The 18,830-nt window shown below is 38.4% G+C and overlaps 1 protein-coding gene and 1 non-coding gene across 2 annotated transcripts; both read right to left on the bottom strand.

Annotated features, from left to right (window-relative positions):
- Positions 1-4,465: 4,465 nt before the first annotated feature.
- On the bottom strand, positions 4,466-4,572 carry LOC133807639 (small nucleolar RNA R71). Its single transcript, XR_009879540.1, has one exon. It is a non-coding gene; the product is annotated as a small nucleolar RNA R71 (small nucleolar RNA).
- Positions 4,573-17,528: 12,956 nt separating this feature from the next.
- LOC133805753 (uncharacterized) lies at positions 17,529-18,383 on the bottom strand. The gene is made up of 2 exons (XM_062243912.1): positions 18,078-18,383; positions 17,529-17,882 (listed from the first exon to the last, which is right to left on the bottom strand). Exons 1-2 carry the CDS (start codon positions 18,381-18,383, stop codon positions 17,529-17,531), a joined length of 660 nt encoding a protein of 219 aa, XP_062099896.1.
- Between the last annotated feature and the right edge of the window lie 447 nt (positions 18,384-18,830).

The following is an 18,830-nucleotide window of genomic DNA, read 5'->3' as shown; positions in this document are numbered from 1 at the left end:
CATGTTTTGAGCTGTGACTTCCAAGGGGTCAAGCAGCCACTGTATATTGTTTTTGTAAAATTAAATTGTACTGTGATGTTGTTGAGATTGAGTACATAAAATTGAGCTTTTGAAACACAAAAAAATGTTTAGAAATGAGTAAGTTATCCTATTTCAAAGATTAGGTAAAAAACTGTTTTTTCGTATTCTTATTTTTGGAACCAAGTTTGGACAGCCACTGTATAGGTCAAATGAACCCAGTTTTTTCTAAACTTTTGTGGACATATTACTTGCATAACCTATTATTCCACTGTAAAATTTGGTAAGAAAATATTGAACGGTTTGAAATTTATTAACTGTCAAAGTTTGGAAAAAATAAGGACTTGAAAATAATGTCATTTTTACCTCATTGTTGGAAAATGATTTCACCAATAAAAAATGCTCATTTTGACCTAAGATTTTTCAAAGACCTAAATGGCATAACAAAAATGGAATTGGGAAATTTTGGTAACAATTGGGTAAGTAAATTTCAAGTTATGAACTAACGAAGTATGTAGTTAAAAATGTGAAAAATAGGTTTTTCACACTTAGTGTAAAAATGAGATTTTGGAACATAAGGTAAAAAGTAAAATTTTGTTTATTTCAAGATATAAAATGGTAAGTCTTGAAATCATATTTTCACTAAAATTTACCCTTTGAGTTTAAATGAATTATTTTTATTAAAGAGTTTTTATTCTTTCTAAAAATAAGAGATTTAATTTATTAATAGTTAATAAATTAAAAGAGGGATTAAAACCCTATATTTTGAGAAAAATAATTAAATAAATTATTTTCCTAGTAAGTAAAATTGATTAATTGCTTTTGGAAAATTAATTAGTCAAGATGAGAAATTTATAACGGTTTTCCTAATTAAGACAAATTAGGCAATTTTCTTAAAACGGTTTTTAGATATTAAAACCTTAAGAAAAATAAAAGGAAAATTTAAAGAGTTTATTTTCTTTAAAAATAATTAAGGAATTTATTTGTATTTTCTGGATATAATACCGGCTAAAATCTTACATATTTTAACCGACTAGTCGAAAGTGCGGGTTAATAGCGATACCTTGAAAGAATAAGATTTTTAGCGGATTGTGGGAAATACCATTGTGATACCCGAGCCTAGGTATCGAGACCTTAGGATAGGTCTCCCCGAGACTTAGGGTTTAGTCTCGAATATTTTGTATAACTTTCCTTAATAGGTTTAAAACCAAATAAGGATTGTAAATCCTTACAAATGACTTTTATTAAAATGACCAAACTGCCCAAAATAATAATAATGAATTATGAGTGCCATAATTAATCCGAGTATACTGTATGGATAACTACAGTATTGGCTAAGCGTAACTGGACTGAACGTTGGAGGGTGAAAACTTGCTGAGCGCTAAGGACTCCAAGTAAGTCAACTTATATTGTATGGCTGCAACATGAAATGATTATTGTCTTGTATGTTAGTATAGGGATACATGCATATACATAGGCTGTCATAGAAAGTTGCTTAGAGACGTTAGTCTAGTGAGTGCTGATTTAGAAAATATGAACGGTAGAAGTCCGTCATATCCTAGACGGTTGATCCCCGTCACACTGCTTGATTTTATTTATGTCCGGTTCATTACCGCGACGAGTGGCCATGAGATGAGGATAAGCTGGTTAAACCTAGGGGCGCCAAGATAAATGGGACCTAGGGGCCTTCATGCTTACTTAATCATTGGACGGTTAGAATCCGAGCAAGTGCTCTGATAAGTTATTCCCAGATAGCAGCCGTGAATATTGGCCATTCCGTGAGAGTGCCTAAAGATACTAGGGGTTGCCAAGATTGAGTGAGGTTGAACACCCTAGGGGCAGCTGCTCACCAGCACCACTGATTAACATAGAAGTCTCCGTAAAACCATGTAAATTGGATTACACTCTTGAATAAGTAGCGATGCCCTAGGTAACACGATAGTTACCCTTGATGAGAATATTTATTGGCTAGATCTTAGTGTGGAGACTCGGTTCTCTTTTACAGATTAGCAATTATGTTGGAGGGCGCGTTCGCCTGAATTGTTGGAAATTGTCGAGCGTTGGTCTCTAATTATATTGTGATATAATATATCTGCTTGCTCTGGGATTTTCTGAGTGCAGGGATATAATTGTTGATAAGATGTAGTTGTGATATAATATATCTGCTTGCTCTGGGATTTTCTGAGTGCAGGGATATAATTGTTGGTAAGATATAGTTGTGATATAATATATCTGCTTGTTCTGGGATTTTCTGAGTGCAGGATTTTTATCTAGATGTGAATTAATTTATCCTTGGTTATCACGCATGACCATAAGTTTGCCAGGACGCTTTAGCGTTCTTGAAATTGATTGTGTAGGGTCCGGATGGGTCCGGATCCCTATTTCTCTATCTGCTTTGTTTGGAAGTTGATCTTACTAAGCGTTTTCGCTTACCTAGTTGTTTCATGTTGTAGGTAAGAGCAAGGGCAAGGCAGAGCAGTGAGCGCTGGAGTCTTCCTTGCAAATGTACATGTGGACCGACCTTTTGGGAAGCCTTTTTATTTTTGGAAATGTTGTGTAATTTTCCTAAACTAGGCTCACTCTAATCTTTATAAAACATGTTTGTAACTAAATGTTAAGTATGGCCATACGACATTTTAAAAAGTTTTTTTTTCTATGGGTTTTTGAGACATTTTGTTAAATGAAAACATTTATATTTCCGCATTATCGAGTCTTGAAAATCCGGGTCGTTACAGCTGAGGTGGCAAGTACATAGAGCATGAGTCAATTTGGAAGCAAATTTCAGGGAAAGGAAGGACAGAAACCCACGTGTGAATCAAAGGAGTGGAAATTTTGTGCTTAGATGACTAAATTGGGAAATCTAGAGGTACAAAGGAAAAGCCAGCCGCACAAAGAAGAGGAGTCTACCATTTTTTGAGAAAAGAAGAGAGAAAAAGACAGTAAAAGAAAACCAGAGAAACAAGAAGAAAAAAGAAGGAAGAAGAGGAGAACGAAGAAAGAAGATCCATTGTCAATTGGATTTACTCTTTCTCTTGTTTCTAAGTTTCATCTTGTATTTTCTATTTTAATTTCTACTTTGATACTTATGGGCAGAATTGAAAGTGGATTAATGCTCTTTAAATTAGCCATGAACTAATCTTTTGTGGCTTGAATTGTTGATGAACTCTATGTCATAGTGTAGTAATTTCTTGCACTTTATTTTAGTGAAATCTCTCTTGTTCATTCAAATGTGCTTATTGTTAATTTCTTGTTGTTGTTTGGCCAGCAATGGCAAGATGTTTAGTTATGCTTGATGCTGGAAGGATTAAATATAATGGGAAGAACTTGGATGACACAAGTTCATAATCTGTGTTAGGTTATGTTAGTAAATAACATAGGGATGTGTTATTTGCCTTGTGTAACTTTTGAGAATTGAACCTTGAATTTGTATTCTTAAATCTAATTTGGCATAGGAATATGTTTAATTAGGTAAAAGAATTAATATCATAGGATTTGGGAAAGTTTTATGAGCTTTTATTGAATTCTTGTTAAACTGGGAGTTTTGCTAAAATATTGTTGCCGCAATCTGTTCAGTATAATTGACATAGGGGGATTTAATAATTCAAGTCCATTCTACAATCCACGTATTTCTTTCTAATTACTTTGTTTAGTTCAGTTTTATTTTCAGTATTTTCATATTTTAATACTTCGTTTAGCTTACAAACACCCCATTTAATTGTTAATACCTTTAAGTTGCTTAGTAATTGTTTTGCCTATTTTTCTATTTTGCAATCCCTGTGGAGAAGATTTACTTATCACTATATTACTTATGTGATTGCGTATTTAAATCAATTAAATTTTTCACAACAAGTTTTTGGCGTTGTTGCCTGGGATTGAAATTAGAATGTGTAATATCAATTACTTGCAATTTATTTTTCTTTGTTGTTCTAACCTCGTTTGCTTGTTCTTGTTTTCTCAGGTGATCTATTGTATGAATGATCAAGAAGACCTTGAACTAGCTCCTATTGACCCCGACATTGAACGTACATTTAGAAGAAGACTAAGGGAATAACGGGCTCAAAATCGTCTTAATATGGCTGAAGAGGATGAAGGAGTTGAGGGTGCTAATAATATCGCTAACGCGATTGCTATGGCTGATGATAGAGAAAGATCCATAAGGGAGTATACTTCCCCCATGTTCAACGAGCTCAATCCGGGCATTGTTAGTCAATTTAGTGGGTTGCCTACTGAGGATCCTGATCTTCATCTTCGTTCATATTTGGAGGTGAGCGATTCATTCAAGTTGCAAGGAGTTACTGAATAGGCCTTGAGGTTGAAATTGTTCCCTTTTTCTCTAAGGGACATAGCTAGAGCTTGGCTTAATACACTTCCTTCTGACTCAGTGACTACGTGGAATGATCTAGCTGAGAAATTTTTGATGAAGTACTTTCTTCCAACAAAAAATGCTAAGTTTCGAAATGAGATTATTTCTTTTCAACAGTTGGAGGATGAGTCGGTATCTGATGCGTGGGAGAGGTTCAAGGAGTTATTGAGAAAGTTCCCACATCATGGCATCCTACATTACATTCAAATGGAGACTTTTTATAAAGGTCTCAATGCATCCACACGCATGGTTTTGGATGCTTCGGCTTATGGGGCTATTCTTTATAAGTCTTACAATGAAACATATGAGATTTTGGAGCGGATAGCCAATAATAATTACCAATGGTCTAATGCTAGAGCTTCAATGGGAAGGAAAGTAGCGGGCATTCATGAAGTAGAAGCTTTAACAATTTTGACAGCTCAAGTTTCATCTATGACCAACCTTTTGGAGACCATGAGTATGGAGGGTAACTTACAATCAGCTCCTATGGGTCAAGTAGCGGAAGTCTCTTGTGTTTATTGTGGAGATGGCCATACATTTGATAGTTGTCCATCTAATCCTGTTTCAAACCGATATGTGGGGAATCAAAATACCAACCACAACAATCCTTATTCTAACTCTTATGATCCGAGTTGGATGAATCATCTGAATTTTTCTTGGGGAGGTCAAGGATCTAGTTCAAGTGGTGCAGCCATTCCAAAAAAGCCTACTTATCCACCGAGTTTTTCCCAACAACAACAACCAAGGGCTCTACCTCCTCCTCCTCCACAAGTATCTCAAACAAGCTCTTTGGAGAATTTGATGAAAGAGTATATGGCCAAGAATGATGCAATGATTCAAGGTCAAGCAGCATCTTTGAGGAACCTAGAGATTCAAATGGGACAGTTAGCCAATGAGTTAAGGAATAGACCACAAGGCACCTTGCCTAGTGATACCGAAAATCCAAGGAGAGATGGTAAGGAGCATTGCAAGACAGTTACCTTGAGGAGTGGTAAAAATTCTGGAGTTGAATGAGGATAATCCTAAGAGCAAAAATGAGCCCACTTCAATCCAAAGAAGTGTGGAAAAGGAAGAAAGAGTTGGGAGTTCAAATATGTCAAATGTTGATCTTGAAGAAAATGTTGCAGCAATTCCTCTACAAAATGCATCAAAGAAGCCAATGAGCAAGCCACCTCCACCATTTCCTCAGTGATTTCAAAAGCAGCAACAAGATGGTTAATTTTGAAGATTTTTAGATGTTTTGAAACAATTTCTCATCAATATACCGTTAGTGGAAGCTTTGGAACAAATGCCTAACTATATGAAGTTTTTTAAGGATATTTTAACCAAGAAAAGGAGACTTGGAGAATTTGAAATGGTGGCTTTGACTGAAGGTTGTAGTGCTATATTGAAGAATAAAATTCCTCCTTAATTGAAAGATCCAGGCAGCTTTACAATTCCTTGTTCTATTGGTGGTAGAGATGTTGGTAGAGCACTTTGTGACTTGGGGGATAGTATTAATTTGATGCCCATGTCGATTTTCAAGAAGTTGGGAATTGGAGAAGCAAGGCCAACCACTGTCACTTTGCAATTAGCGGATTGATCTATGGCACGCCCAGAAGGCAAGATTGAAGATGTACTTGTGCAAGTTGATAAATTCATTTTTTCGGCTGATTTCATTATTCTTGATTATGAAGCGGAGAGAGATGTTCCAATAATTTTGGGAAGACCATTTCTTGCCACCGGAAGGACTTTGATTGATGTTTAAAAAGGAGAGCTTACTATGAGAGTGAATGACAAACAAGTGACCTTTAATGTGTTAAATTCTATGAAGTTTTCGGATGAGATTGAGGAATGCCCTTCTTTGAGTGTGATTGATACTATTGTGGCTGAAAAATTGCTAAAAGAAACTTGTAAAGATGGAAAGGAGTGATTTCACTAGAAGAGCTTGAAGAAATGAGTGAAGAGGAAGAAACCCGAGTTACATGGGTAGAATCCAAGCAGCCTTTTACTAAAGTTGGAAGGAATGAGTCCTTAGATTTATCGGAAAGATATTTCAAGCCTTCCAAGCCATCTATTCAAGAACCACAAAAGTTGGAATTGAAGCCTTTCCCTAGTCATTTGAAGTATGCTTATTTGGGTTGTGAATAGATTTTACCGGTTATTATTTATGCGTTGTTGGGGGTTGAAAAAGAGAATATGTTGCTTGATGTGTTGAAGAAATACAAGAAGGCTATCGTTTGGACTATGGCAGATATATAGGGTATAAGTCCTTCACTTTGTATGCATAAGATTTTGCTGGAGGATTCCTGTAGCAATTCTATTGAACAACAATGAAGGCTTAATCCCATTATGAAGAAAGCGGTAAAAAAGGAGGTAATTAAGTGTAATGCCCCAAATTTCCTAATAAGGTTTAGGACCTTGATTAGGAGGCCGGGAGGGCCATAATTGATTTATTATGCCACTAAATTATATGCATGTTTATGTGAATTATATTATAATATGATGATAAATGCATGCATATGGGTCCATTTTTAATTATAAGGGCATTTTGGTAATTTGGCCCGTTGAGGGTGTAATTGTGTATTTTCATGCATGTGGGTGAATTATGAATAATACCACGTTATATGTGGATTTTTTTCAAGCCATTCGGCATGAGATGATCATGGAATGCAAGTTTTTGGTCTGGTCATAACAGGGTAATTTCGGGGCTCGGGGTGATTTGAGGATTAGAACATTACCGGGAATTAAAGGGTAATGGGATATGATTTATTAGCATTTGAGAATATTGAGAATAACGGGAATTGGAGGGTGTTAATTATGATTAACGAGATAGGTGGGAAAGGACGATTTTTCCCTTGATGGCCTTAAGAGGATTTGAAATGACCTAAGGGTATTTTAATCTTTTCACCCTAAAGGATATATATTAGCCATTAGATGGTTGTGGAAGTAACCAAAACAGAGCAAAGGTTCCTCCTCTTCCCTGCCCCATATCTCCACCTTTTCTCTTTGAATTTTTTAGCTCAATTTGGGGAATCAAGCTAGGGAACCAAGCCTTGAGGGTTTTGGGTTATGCTCTACCATTGAATAGGGTCCTAAGCTGAGATTGAGGTGAGTTTCTGGCCATTAAAACCTTAGTTCTTGCTCTATTTTCATTTGGTTTTCAGTTTGGTTTTTGAGTTGGAAAGTTTAGAATTTGATGGAAGTTTTGGCTAGGGTTACTTGGGTTGTGATGCCTAAGACATATGTAGATGATTTTTGGGTTCAATTGGGTCTTAAAATAAGGTTTGGAAGCTTTTGGTTCAGGTTGGAAATGGTGGAGTCGAAGGGGAAAAGTTTCAGGGCAAGTCTGGCTGGGTGTAGCGCTACAGTGCTACTTAGAGTGGTTTCTGTTTTGGGTGTTTTTAAGGGTTTTTGGCTCGGGGTTTCAATTCCTAAGGCTCGGGATCGAATCTACTCACCGTTTGGGTACAATTCGGGGTCCCGGGAGTGAGGTTTAGGTCAAGACCCTTTTATGGTTTTTTTTCCTTAATGGAGGTTGTATTTGGTTATGATTAGGTGACCGCTAAGGAATTAAAGGATCGATCACTCTCAAGGGTCGTTCAATTGTTATTTCTCGCTCAAACTTGAGGTAAGAAAACTGCACCCAGTATGTGATGCATGTGATGCACGAGAAACAGGTGGTTAGGGCATGCCATGAATGCTGAATATGAGATTGATCAGAGCTTGAGTCTATGTATTTGTGCATGATCCTAATTATGCTAGCAATTGTTAAGTAAGAATGCTGAATGCCCTACATTTGGATATTTGACATAAGATATATGCCTAGAAGCATTGCCTACTTGTGCGTGGCACTGACTTACTAGTCAGAATCGACAATGGTGTCAGAACTGACTGTGAAGCTGTGACTTACTAGTCAAGTTCGACAGTAGTACTGAGCACTGGTTGTGTGTTATTGACCTATGAGTCAGGAGCGGCATAAGCGTCATGAATGCAGAGCCAAAAAGATTATATCTAATCGACATCTGCATTGAATGACTCATCATGAGCATTAATGCCAGACCGACCTCAAGTTCGATGAAAACTATAAGCGCTTGTTTAGTCTATGGTTAGTTACTCAGAGCCAGAAGGCCCAGGTGACTGTATCGTCACATGGCTAAGGGTACGGAACCCACACTATTGACTCCTCAGTCACTCATCTAAGGGTGCAGATCCCATGTTAGTGACTTGCTCATCAGTCACTCATCTAAGGGTGAAAATCCCACGTTAGTGACTTGCTCATCAGTCACTCATCTAAGGGTGCAGATCCCATTTAATTAGGGCTATAAGCCCCAACATAGTTATCGAAACCTCAAGTGTTAATCACTCATCTATCTAGGATTGACTTGATAGTCATCCATACAGGAGGGCAGGGCCCACAACCATCATTATTTTAACTTATTTGCATGTGTGATTAAGGCTATTATTGCTAGGCATGCACATTATGATTTGATGGCATGTTATTACTGTTCATGAGTATATTGAGTTTTCTTGCTGGGCTTCGACTCACGGGTGCTATGTGGTGCATGTAAAGGCAAAAGAAAGTTGGACCATCCTTGAGTTGGAGAGCTTAGGTGACGATGTGTACATATGTAGCTGCTCGACCGCCACGGCCAAGGGTTGAAAGAGGAACTAGGGTTAAACCCTATTTTGCCGTTTAGGTTGGCTGGTTGTAAATATTTTGTTGTAATTAACCTTTAAATTATTTTTTTGGGATCCCAATGTATACAGTAAACGTTCTAGTGAAACGTTATATCTTAACCAAAAATTTTAACCCTAAATCGCTAATCATACTTAGTTGCACGATTATGGCCAACTGACTCGATTAGTGAGTTTAGCACTGTTTAAAATGCACATCGTAATGGTCCCTGGAGTTTTGGGCATTACATTAAGTGGCTTGATGCTGGTATTATTTACCCAATCTCAGATAGTTCGTGGGTTAACCCGGTTCAATGTGTTCCCAAGAAAGGGGGAGTCACTGTGGTAGCTAATGTTAACAATTAGTTGACTCCCACAAGGACGATGATGGGTTGGCGTGTTTGTATGGATTATCGGAAGCTAAATAAAGCAACAAGAAAATATCATTCCCCGCTGCCTTTTATTGATCAAATGCTTGATAGACTAGCGGGGAAGGAGTATTATTGCTTTTTGGATGGGTATTCAGGCTACAATCAAATTTCTATTACCCTTGAAGATCAAGAAAAAACTACGTTTACTTGCCCATATGGGACATTTGCTTTCAGGAGGATGCCCTTTGGGTTATGTAATGCACCCGCTACAATTCAACGTTGCATGACAACTATCAGATATGGTGGAGAAAACTCTTGAAGTGTTTATGGATGATTTTTCTGTGTTTGGGGAATCTTATGATGCTTGTTTGGCTAATCTTGAGAAAGTGTTAGAGAGATGTGAAGAAATAAACTTGGTGCTTAATTGGGAAAAGTGTCATTTTATGGTGCAAGAAGGCATTGTATTGGGTCATCGGATTTCTAACAAAGGCATTGAGGTAGATAAAGCCAAGATTGAAGTCATTGAGAAGTTGCCACCACCTACTTCAATCAAGGGAATTCGAAGTTTCTTGAGGCATGCCGGATTCTATAGGAGGTTTATCAAAGATTTCTCAAAAATCTCTAAGCCTCTTTGTTCTTTGCTTGAGAAAAATTGAGCTTTTGAGTTTACTAATGAATGTCAAGAGGCCTTTGTAACTTTGAAGAAAGCTCTTGCATCTGCCCCTATTATTGTGGCGCATGATTGGTCCTTTCCTTTTGAACTTATGTGCGATGCTAGTGATTTTGTTGTAGGAGATGTACTTGGCCAAAGAAAAGATAAGGTGTTTCATTCCATCTATTATGCAAGCAAGACATTGGTTGATGCTCAACTGAACTACACTACCACTGAGAAAGAACTTTTGGCTGTGATATTTGCTTTTGATAAGTTTAGAGCATACCTTGTTGGGACTAAGGTTGTGGTGTATACAGACCATTCTGCCATCAAGTATCTCATTGCAAAGAAGGATGCTAAACCAAGACTCATTCGTTGGGTGTTGCTTCTTCAAGAATTTGATTTGGAAATTCGTGATAGAAAAGGAATGGAGAATCAAGTAGTTGGTCATCTTTCTAGACTTGAAGATGATAAGATGGATGATTTTGAGCAGCCAATTAAAGAGACATTTCCAGATGAGTTACTCTTGGTGGTGAGGCAAGTTTCAATTCCATGGTATGCTGATTTTATGAATTATTTAGTGAGTGGGAGGACTCCACTGGATTTGAAGCATCAACAACTTAAGAAATTCTTTTAGGATGTCAATTCTTATTTTTGGGATAAACCCTTTCTTTATAAACAATGCTCGGATCAAGTGATGAGGTGTTGTGTTCCGGAAGAGGAGGTTCAAAGCATTCTTGAGCATTGTCATTTAGCTCCCTATGGAGGGCATTTTGGTGGGCAGAGGATGGCAATAAATTTTTTCCAATCAGGTTATTATTGGCCTTCTATTTTCAAGGATGCTCACGAATTTGCTAAAAGATGTGATAGATGCCAGCGGTTTGGCAATATTTCAGCACGAAATGAGATGCCATTGAACATCATCCTTGAAGTGGATTTTTTCGATGTTTGAGGCATTGACTTTATGGGACCTTTCCATCATTCCTTTGGGAACTTGTACATTTTGGTGGCTGTAGATTACGTATCAAAATGGGTTGAAGCAATACCAAGTCCCACCAACGATGCTAAGGTGGTGATGAAGTTCTAACATAAGCATGTGATTACTCGCTTTGGTACTCCAAGAGCCCTTATTAGTGATGAAGGTACCCACTTTGTCAACAAAATTTTGGCTGCCCTCTTAGCTAAATATAGTGTGCGACACAAGATTGCTATAGCCTATCACCCTTAAACAAATGGTCAAGCGGAAATATTCAAAGAGAGATCAAGGGAATTCTAGAGAAAGTGGTGAATTCTAGTAGAAAAGATTGGTCTCAAAGATTGGATGATGCTCTTTGGGCCTATAGAACGACTTTCAAAACCCCTTTGGGAATGTCACCTTATCGTTTGGTTTTTGGGAAAGCTTGCCATTTTCCCGTTGAGTTGGAGCATAAGGCATATTGGGCCACTAAGAAGTTGAATATGGATCTCCAAGCTACTGGAGAAGCTCGTAAATTGCAATTAAATGAGCTAGAAGAGAAGAGGTTGTTCTCCTATGAAAATGCTAAGCTTTATAAGGAGAAAACCAAGAGGTGGCATGACCATAAAATGCAATCTTGAGTCTTTGAGAAGGGGCAGAAAGTGTTGCTCTTTAACTCGCGTTTAAAGTTGTTTCCTGGCAAATTGAAGTCCCGTTGGTCAGGCCCATTCACCGTGGTGAAAGTTTATCCCTTTGGAACAATTGTAGTGCGAGAAGATCAATCCGGAAGGGAGTTTAAAGTAAATGGCCAGTGCTTGAAACATTATTGGGGAGGTGAGGTCGAACGCGAGAAGACCTCTATCACTTTGGAGGATCCTTAAAGTAGTTGTTGTTTTGGGTTGTCAAGTGATTCAGGTACTATCTTCAAGAAAACCCAAATATAGAAGTGTAAAATACTATATATATAAAAAGTAAATAAAAACAAGACATATCAATATTTGATTTTCTAAGTTCTTTTAGTTCTTTATTTTTGTTAGTTTAATTTCACGTGATTGTGTTGTTTTTGGAAGTGGTGTTACGTTTGTTCTTCTGTTTCAGGGGTTCAAAGATGAGAAATTGGTGTTTTGGAAGTAGATTTTGGGTCTGATGGTTTTGTGAACTTTTTGCTTCAGCAAACAGGGAGCAAAAATGGGTCTCATTTTCGAAAAATAGAGGGATTCCATCTAAAATTTTGCTGAAGCAAAAATTTTGCAATTTGAAGCATACACAAGTCAGTGAGACCTGCGATGCATCGCCACAGTGGGGCGTGGCCTCGCTAAAAAAAATTAAATAAAATAAAAACATAAACCCAACCCATGCCCTATTTCCTTTTGCCCCTTTTGTTTTCTCTGCCGATTGAAGCCCTAGCAGCCACCCTCATCCTCCTCCCTTCACCACCGCACAAACCACCACCCTCCATCACAAATCCATATCCTTGAACCGCACAAGCCACCAACGCCGACCCATTTTGAGCCCCGTATGCGTGAGTCGTGCAAGCCTTCTAGTCGCGAGCTCCCTGCACTGCAATCCGAAGAACTCAGGTGCAACTAACGTTCGCGCGCCACCCCTAGGCGCGACTTTCACCTGCGTCGTTCTCCTCATCACCCTGCATTGTGCTAAGCCTCGAAGCCCGTATTTTGTGCCTGTTGCACATCTTAGACCGAGCCCAGGCGCACCTCACCTAGGTTCGAGCATCCATTGTGCGGAAGCCAGTTCACTTCGCGACAGCCAGGCCCAGCTCTCTCAGTCTAGCCGTTTCTTTTTTGATACTATTTCCCTTGTTTCCATTCTATTGTTGTGAATATTGTTGGGTGTTGGGCTCTTTGCTAGTGAAATTTTAATTTTGGGGGCAGCCATTGAAAATTTTTCAGCTTGTTGGCAGTGTTGTTGATGTTGCTGTTGTATTACTCTGTTGCTCTGGTGCTGTTTTCTCATTGATAAGCAGTTGTATATAGTGTTTGGGTGCCTGGTTCGATTTGCTGGTTTGTGATTTGTCCTTTGGCAACACTCGTAGTCTATTTTGTTTCCTTTTAGATCTATATGGCCACCAAAACAAGAGCTCAGAAGAGAAAATCCAAACCATCCTCTACCCCACCACCAGCCAAAAAGTTTTCCACCGTTCCAAACATTGCCCCACCACCATCACCCTCACCAGCCACTGCCAATGACCCCACCAAACCATCAACCAAGAAAACCACCATCCAAAAGTCCAAAAAGCAAGCCAAACCCACATCACCCGTACCTCCACCCAAGCCACAAAAGACCACCACTACAACGAAATTTTTGCCCAATCTGAAACCTGCTGCTGTACCGACCCCTAAGACCAAGAAAAATACAGTTCCTTCAGTACCATTTGAGAAATTTTCTTCTGATCAATCCAAGGAGAAATATGAATCCATTAAGAAAAAGAAGTTGCTCCCTGAAAAAGGTTTTTTACCTACTACTGTTGTGGTGCCAGCCTACCTTAGTGATGTGATTGAGAAGCACAAATGGGAATATTTTTGTCAAAAACTAGAGCCTGCTATCATTCCTTTAGTGCATGAATTTTACGTCAACATTGTGTCCTATGAGAATTCCAAAGTGGTGGTGCGAGGCAAGACTGTTTCATTTTATGGTGCTGGTATTAACTCTGCTTTTGGGTTTGAACATTTTGAGGGTGCTCTTTATAATGATATGGTAGTAGCCCCTACACTAGAAAATTTTGACAAGGCACTACAACTTGTAGCATCTACTGGCGCTCAATGGTGTGTTTCTTCCAGCGGTGCTCGTACATTGTTGATCACCTCCGTGTTACCTGAAGCTAGTGTGTGGTTGCATTTCCTTAAATGTCATTTGTTGCCTACCACACATGACACTACGGTGTCCAAAGAGCGTGTGCTTCTGTTGTATTGCATGTTGGCCGGGCTTAGTATCGATATGGGCAAGCTAATCACTAGACAGATTGTTAGTTGTGCCAAAAAGAAGAAGGGAAAATTATTCTTTCCATTGCTCATCACTCAGTTGTGCCTTAGAGTTGGGATTCCTTATGATACAAGTGAGGATGTACTTTTTGAGCGTTGTGACATTGATTTCCTCACTCCTATTCAACACTGCGAGCCTGTGTCTGAAGGTGGCCCATCCACCGCACCTCCGCTATTACCCCAACTTGCTCCCACACTCACAGACATCCTTGATCAGCAGTAGCAAATTCTTGGGCGGATGGTATCTATTGAAACTTAGCAGCAAGCATATTGGAAATATGCCAAGCAGCGAGATGCTGCGTTAATCAAGTCCCCTCAGCAGAACTTCACCAAGCCTACTACTACCTTCCTTACATTCCCCAGCTCCATTTTGAATAGGTGGGCCGCTCCAGTTGTTCACGACGACCCTATTCCTTCGGATGCCAATTCCAAGGAATAGGCCTGGGGAGTTTCCTTAATTCAACTTTTGTTCTTTAATTATTTTGTGGTTTGGTTTGTACTATTGTTTTCTTTTAGTAGTCTATTGTTTAGTTATTGTTCCTGTCTTTGTCTTATTGTTTATAGTTGCCTTTGTCTTGTTGTTTGGTCGTTCTTTTGAGGTTATTCTCTGTCTTTGTTAGTTTTACTTAGGGGGCTCGATGACGATTTTGAAAACACTACAAAAATTTCATAAATTTGACTTGAAGCTGAATGCCCCTCTTCTTAAGTTTTAAACTTCAATTCTTTGGGTATGAATGTTGCTAGCAATTGATTAATGAGAGTGTTTCTCTTTTTAGTGTGTGCATAGCTTGATTAAAAAAAAATTCGACCCTAGAGAGAGCTAGTTTCTTGTGAGAGCTTAAGTTTCTAGAATTACTTAGTGATTTTCCTTGAGGTGAAATCCTAGGTAGCACCACACTGATGACATGATTTAGGCCCTCCTTGGACCGTTTGAGCCTTTGAAGCCTACCCTTTATGCATTTTTATCCCTAGTCACCTCGTTGAGCTTAAGTGTCATTTTCTTGTTTAGCCACTTATTAGCCTAGCTATATATAATAACCTCTTTTCACCACACCCTTTAGCACCTTGATCTTTATAGGATTTATTTGTTGTTGTATTTTTGGGGGTTGCGAGGAGTGGAGAGTGCGAGAGGCATTGGGTGAGCATTTTCATTTTCTTCTTTTGCTTGTTTCCACCATTGGGGACAATGTTGATTTTAAGTTTGGGGGGAGAGTGTATCCTCATTTTTCTTGTGTCTCTTGCCATCTAGTTGTTTATCTTCATTCTAAAAAAAAATTAGAAAATTCAAGAAAGAAAAAAAATCAAAAGAAAAAAATTAAAGAGTGCACTCCCTTGCCTCAAAGAAAAGAAAAAAAAAAAAGCAATCAAGTATGTTTGTAAATAAGTTTGGGGGTGCAACTCTTCCAATAAAAGAAAAGCTTGTTTTAGTTTTTGTCTTTGTATGTTAGTAATAAAGGCTAGTGGCAAGAGTTATATTTTGTTGTGGGGTGTTCTTTGGGGAAATTAATGTGTGCATTGATTTAGGTCCTATAAAGATTGAGGTGTTTAGGGTGATTTGAGCCAAAAATTAATCTCTCTTATCCTACCTTCACCCTAGCCTATCATTACAAGCATGATAAAGTCCTATTGATCATTGGTGTGGTGTTTGTCTACATTAGTGGTGAGGGAATCACTAAGTAACTTATGGAGGCATTATTTAAGCTTTAGGACCAAGGTCTAGTTTGATTTGGGTGATCAAAAATGTTTAGGAAAAGCTAAGCATGCACTAAAGGGAGAAACTCTTGACTCATATTTTGACAGCAACATTAATACCCGAAGAGTTTGGTTTAAGGTTTGTGTAAGTGTGAAATTCAGTTTCTGTCATCCAACAATAAAATTCCCAAGAGTTTTCCCCTTTTTGGCATTAGCAAAGCAAGTTTACCCTCCATTTTGGTGTCTGTCTTTGTTGGTTGTCATTTTTCTTTTATTGTTCAATTTGTGTGTCTTTGGTTATCTTTTGAGATTCATCACTCGAGAAAGAGTAATGTCTTAAGTTTGGGGGTGTGATAACTCTTGAATAAAGAGTTCTTTCTTATGCTTTTGAACTTATAAATATGGAAAATTGAGGTGATGTTAGTTTATTATTAGCTATTGTAACTAACTTTTGTGTTTTTATGATTTAGTTAGTTTAGTTGTTTTTTGTAGATTTTAAGAGCTAATGGGTTGAAAACGATAGTTTCATGGATAGATATTTGTACAAAGAATGAAACTAGAATTGTGAAACTATCTAAGCTAAATTTTGATGCTATAATAGCAGGTTTGTGGTAGCAAAGCAGATTTTGCTAAAGCATTTTGATCAGGTTGCATTTGGAAATTTATGCGTGCTTAGAAATTCAGAAGGTGAGTTGGATTAGTGGCCGAGGTGGCAAGTACATAGGGCATGAGTCAATTTGGAAGCAAATGTTAGAGAGAGGAAGGAAAGAAACTCACGTGTGAATCAAAGGAGGGGCAATTTTGTACTTAGATGACTAAATTGGGAAACCTAGAGGTACAAAGGAAAAGCCAGCCGCACAAAGAAGAGGAGTCTTCCATTTTTTGAGAAAAGAAGAGAGAAAAAGACAGTAAAATAAAATCAGAGAAACAAGAAGAAGAAAAAAGAAGGAAGAAGAGGAGAACGAAGAAAGAAGATTCATCATCAATTGGATTTGCTCTTTCTCTTGTTTCTAAGTTTCATCTTGTAATTTCTATTTTAATTTCTACTTTGATACTTATGGGCAGAATTGAAAGTGGATTAATGCTCTTTGAATTAACCATGAACTAATCTTTTGTGGTTTGAATTGTTGATGAAGCCTATGTCATAGTGTAGTAATTTCTTGCACTTTATTTTAGTGAAATCTCTCTTGTTCATTCAAGTGTGCTTATTGTTAATTTCTTGTTGTTGTTTGGCTAGCAATGGCAAGATGTTTAGTTATGTTTGATGCTGGAAGGATTAAATATAATGGGAAGAACTTGGATGACACAAGTTCATAATCTGTGTTAGGTTATGTTTGTAAATAACACTGGGATGTGTTATTTGCCTTGTGTAACTTTTGAGAATTGAACCTTGAATTTGTATTCTTAAATCTAATTTGGCATAAGAATATGTTTAATTAGGTAAAAGAATTAATATCATAGGATTTTGGAAAGTTTTATGAGCTTTCATTGAATTCTTGTTAACTTGAGAGTTTTGCTAAAATATTGTTGCTACAATATGTTCAGTATAATTGACATAGGGGGATTTGATAATTCAAGTCCATTCTACAATCCATGTATTTCTTTCTAATTACTCTGTTTATTTCAGTTTTATTTTCAGTATTTTCATATTTTAATATTTCATTTAGCTTACAAACACCCCATTTAATTGTTAATACATTTAAGTTGCTTAGTAATTGTTTTGCCTATTTTTCTATTTTGCAATCCCTGTGGAGACGATTTACTTATCACTGTATTACTTGTGTGATTGCATACACTTGCGTATTTAAATCAATTAAATTTTTCACAACAGTAGGTTCCGGAACATTCTGTTGACAAGCCTTTGAAATTTGGCTCTAGCATTCTTTAGCCTGAAAGACATGAAAATGTAGCAGTATACACCCTTGTCCGTCTGGAAGTTGGTGTGTTCCTGGTGTGCTACTTGCATCAAAGTTTGGTTGTAGCTGGAGTAGGCATCCATGAAGCTTAGCAACTTGTACCCGGACGTGGCATCCACCATCTGGTCTATCCGGAGAAGAGGGAAGCAGTCCTTTGGACACACCTTGTTAAGGTCCGTGAAGTCTATGCAAGTTCTCCATCTCCCGTTTGGTTTTGGCACCAACACCGGGTTTGGCAGCCAAACGGGGAACACTGCTTCCTAGATGAAGTTAATCGAGGATAACTTCTCGATTTCTAGTTTTAGGGCCTTTGCCTATTCCGTGCGTAGTGGAATTCACTTCTGCTGGACTGGAGATGTGTTTTCATTGATGTTCAGGGTGTGACATATAACGTTGCGATCAATCCTGTTCATATTCGAGTGGGACCAGGCTAGGACGTCCTGGTTTTCTTTTACTCGGGCAACTATGGCAACCCTGAACTCCGGATTCAAATTTCTTCCTACCCGGATTACTCTGGTCGGATTGGTGTCACTGATGCACACCTCTTCAATCTCCTCCATAGGTTCTAATGCCCTGTCCTCTTCTATCCGGGGATCCAATTCGTCGTCTTTCGAACCACCCCCGCGCTGGCTGTGGTTGTGGGACTGGAGCGACGTTCTCCTCTTCGAGGGGCTCTTCGTGGACCATGAAGATTGGTCGGGCGGAGACGTGATAACACTTTCGGGCATTCTTTTGATGTCTCCGTACTGTCCCCACTCCATCGTTATCACACGAGAACTTCAAGCATAGGTGGCAGATGGCGGTAATGGCACCGAATTCAACCAGAGCGGGACGCCCAAAAATCACATTATACGATGTGGGACAATCCACCACCACGAATGTGCAGTACTTGAACGTGTTTTGAAAATTGTTCCCCAATGTAACAAGGAGGTTTATCTTGCCCATCGGGAGCAATGAATCCCCATTGAAGTCGTAGATCTGCGTTGGATAGATGTTAGGTCTGCCTCCGTTAGGCCGATCGCTGTGAAGGCCGACCTGAACAAGACATTGATAAAACTCCCGTTGTCTACCAACACTCGGGATACTCATTTGTTGGCGATTTGGGCGTCAATGACTAAGGGATCGTGATGCGTGATAACTCTACAAATTAGAGTTATTTTACCATATTTTATATGCTAATTGTTGCTTAGTTCTTGAGTTTTTAATTG

The sequence above is a fragment of the Humulus lupulus genome, chromosome X (genome assembly GCF_963169125.1).
Source record: "Humulus lupulus chromosome X, drHumLupu1.1, whole genome shotgun sequence".
NCBI lineage: Eukaryota > Viridiplantae > Streptophyta > Magnoliopsida > Rosales > Cannabaceae > Humulus > Humulus lupulus.
This window is presented reverse-complemented; position numbering and strand designations above follow the sequence as displayed.